Raw genomic sequence first — 3,711 nt, 5'->3', positions numbered from 1 at the left:
GGCTGTCCCGCGGGAAGGGCAGGAGCGAGGCCTCAGGGAGCACTTGTGGCCCGGACGCAGCCCCGACCGGCCCGAGCCGTACGCTTCCCACCCGCCTCAACGGGGCCCCGGGCAGCCGCCTTTTGAGGGCTTTGAGCCTGAACGAGACCCGTATCAGCCTCAGCAGTCAGAACCGGAACCAGCTTCCTATGAATACCAGGGGGTAAGGCAAGGTCTGATCAGCCACAAGGACTGAGAAAGAGCATTTATCAGCCACGTGCACCCGACCAAGACCCCTACCAAGCACAAGACCAAAGAGGAAGTGTTGGCCAGACTCCTGCACCAGGACAAGCACCGTATCAATCACAGACCCCAATTCAACACCTCTATCATCCACGGAGAGCAGAACAAGCCCCTTACAAGCTACAGGTGCCACAAGTAAACATCAGCCAGAGATACGCGCTGGGACAAGACTCTCATCAGGCACTGGAGGCAAGGCAAAGCATGTATCAGTCATCTGCACTAGGATTAGACCCTTACCAAACACAAGAACCAGAAAGTGCCTATCAGACGTATGCAGCAGGACAAGATCCCTATCAAGCCTATCAACATGGGCATGGTCCCTATCAGCCACATGAACCAGGTTATGGTCTCTATCAGCCAGGACACAGTCCGTATGATGATCAGATACCTGATCCTAAATCCCGAATGCTGGCAATTCAGAATGCAAAAGCCTATTTACTGAAGAGCAGCACAACATCTGGCCTGAACTTGTAAGTCTGAAAAAGGGACACAATTGAAAGGGGTAGGAAGTATGAGTGGAGAGAAAAGCAGTGTTGATAAAAGGGCAAAGGGTTATGTTAAGAAAGGGAGGGACACCAGGGAGGTATGTATAGAATGGGAGAATATGTTATAAATGCTATAGTTCATCGCTATGTGATACTTGCGTGTGTCCAACATCTTTCAGAACCAAAATTCCTGAGGGAATTTATAGAGTTCAAAGGGAAATTGATTTGATTAAGAGCAAGTTTAAATTCAGCTTCAGCTCCTGAGGCAGGTGCAGTATATACCAAAAATGGAAGATGGGACTACTCCTAAGTATATTATAATCAGGCTAGTTTCAAGTCGAATTTCCCCTAATGCTCTATGATCCCCTTTCATCTAACTATTCCCACGATTTCTCCAAAGCTCCAGGTGATTAGCTTCTACTTTTGATATTAAAAACATAATATTCTAAGACTTCTGTATAGTAGGCCAATAATATTTTCATTTATATGACAGATATGATCATCTTGCTAATATGCTAACAAAGATCCTAGATGAACAGCCCGCAAATGCAGTAGACATAATTGAGAATATCAGCAAGGATGTGAAGTGGGCTCAGTTTCAGAAAAAAATGGACACTCTTCGAGATGAACATGAGATTCTTCCAACATTTGAAGCTGCAGAAAAGCATAAAGCTTTGTTCCTCAGGGCAAATGAAGAAGGAGATGAAGAACTCGAAGAAGAGATAGTGAGTTATTACCAGAGAAAAATAGATATCATATATACCAGGGAATGGGTGGGAGAATGGTGGGAAGGGAAAGAAGGAAGGGAGGAATTCGTGATCTGCCTTGTAGTATTGCCTCTCACAATCATATAAATAATTGCAGCCACAGTACCATGTACCCTCTTCATAGTTGAGTTGGTCCCATGTCTAGTTGTGAAGAAGAAAACCCATCTGGTTACTTACTTGGGATTTTTTTCCTGTAGTAAATCTAATAACCTGAGCCTTTAAAATCATAGATGTTCTAGAGATGATGAACAGAAAGTAAAGTTTACAGTATCTCCCATATGCCAGTTCAACATGGAATATTGCATCCAAATTTCTTTTCTTTATCTAAAAGTGACATTTCTTTACCTAAAGTGACCGTAATTCTGGACACCAGTTTGAGAATATTGTGCACAGCTGCTACTGTAAAATAGAAAATGGAGAATTTTGTGATCCTTCCAGCTCCAGCTGTGGTTCCAGTCTGTCCTTCTCCAACTAAAAAAAAAATATGGTTATAATGAAGAACTACTAGAATTGAAAAGCCATTTCTTAAAACAGGAGATTTTTCAGTATTCAGTTGCTTATATGCAGAAGCATTTGTACCCGATGAAAAATTAAGAGAATTCTTATAATAACCAAGGGAAACTAATCAACAGATTGATTTTCATACGAAGTTACCAGTATATACTCAAATAAATTGCCTTTGCAGACTACAAATACTAACAACAGAAAAGATAGTCTTTCATCTTTTCCATAGCCTATTACTTATTTTACAGTAACAGTATATGATGGTAAAAATGGAAAAAAGTAGGGTATTTCAGAACAGAATTTTGAATTTTTCATACTCCTGTCTATCTTGCTTTGATATAAGAAACCTGGAAGGGCCAAAGAAGTTCCATACGAAACTAGAACTACTTCTTCCAAATTCTCTACCTTGCCGTGTACAACTTCTAATGTTGTCTTTGTCTGTGTGATATAATCACCTACTCCCATGAAATGAGTAAGGGTGATAAAGCAAATGGAAATACTTAACAAAATCTTCATTATTGGCCTATTTCTGCTTCCACTGAAGCCAGCTGGAGTCTTATTATGGACTTCAGTAAGAGCAGGGACCAGTATTCTAAAAAAATACAGGGAGCTTTATGCCAAGGTTTTCAAAAGAATAACATTCACTCCAGAGAAATAGTGCTGGTCTGGTGTCTAAACATATGAAGTATGTATTGTATTTTCCCCAAACGCGTCTGTCACAAACACAAGGAAACACAGAGACACTGTTTGCGGGCATCAGGGCCTCTTACGTAGCTGACATGCCCTGGCACCAAAGTCCTTTGTAGATCCTGTATAAGAATTCTGACTTTCCTTATTTTGCAGTAATTAAAAGTGAGTTCGACTTTTGAAATCCCGTATTCTAAAAACTGCAGTTCATCTGTGTTCTCTTCTTTCCCTTAAAATGGCATTTTTAATTTTTCTAAATGATAGTGGAAGATGTAGTGAATGAATGTCTGCAAAGCACTTTGAGGCAATGAGTGGCACTATAGGAAAGTATAACATTCAGTGGATAACATGTTTAATTTTTCAAATAGATAATTATACCATTCTTCAGCTCTAACTCCGGATCTTCTTTCCTAGGGAGACACCCCTCTACCTAATGTGATGGAAACAGCCTTTTATTTTGAACAGGCTGGAATTGGCTTGAGCAAAGATGAATCCTATCACATATTCCTTGCCCTTAAAAAACTAATTAGTGTTCAGCCAATCCAGACCTGTCGCTTCTGGGGCAAAATTTTGGGCCTGGAAATGAACTATATTATAGCTGAAGTACAGTACCATGAGGGGGAAGAGGAGGAGGAAACAGAAGAGGAAGAAGTTATTGAGGAAGGAGGGAAAGGGATGGATGAGGTTGAAGACGAAGATGAGAAGAAGGAAAAAGAAGATGAACCACCAAAGTCCACCTATAAGCCCCCACCTGTCATCCCAAAAGAAGAAAATGGGACTGGGGCTAATAAATACATCTACTTTGTCTGTAATGAGCCAGGCAAACCCTGGGTGAAGTTGCCTCCAGTGACGCCAGCCCAGATTGTCTGTGCCAGGAAAATCAAGAAGTTCTTCACTGGTAGGCTGGATGCTCCTGTTGTGAGCTTTCCTCCTTTCCCTGGAAATGAGGCCAATTACCTGCGTGCACAGATAGCTCGGATCTCAGC

The 3,711-nt window shown here is 41.6% G+C and overlaps 1 protein-coding gene across 1 annotated transcript in view; it reads left to right on the top strand.

The window, feature by feature from the left end:
• Positions 1-483: 483 nt before the first annotated feature.
• LOC104080945 (radial spoke head protein 4 homolog A-like) overlaps positions 484-3,711 on the top strand; it is a gene marked incomplete at its 3' end in the record, with an annotated part of 3,422 nt that continues 194 nt past the window's right edge. Inside the window, 3 exon segments of the mRNA XM_009583501.1 lie at positions 484-752; positions 1,261-1,492; positions 3,140-3,711. The exon segment at positions 3,140-3,711 is cut by the window's right edge and continues 10 nt beyond it. Coding sequence (XP_009581796.1) covers positions 484-752; positions 1,261-1,492; positions 3,140-3,711 — 1,073 coding nt within the window.

The sequence above is a fragment of the Fulmarus glacialis genome, unplaced genomic scaffold (assembly GCF_000690835.1).
Source record: "Fulmarus glacialis isolate BGI_N327 unplaced genomic scaffold, ASM69083v1 scaffold46398, whole genome shotgun sequence".
NCBI classification, from domain to species: Eukaryota; Metazoa; Chordata; class Aves; order Procellariiformes; family Procellariidae; genus Fulmarus; species Fulmarus glacialis.
This window is presented reverse-complemented; position numbering and strand designations above follow the sequence as displayed.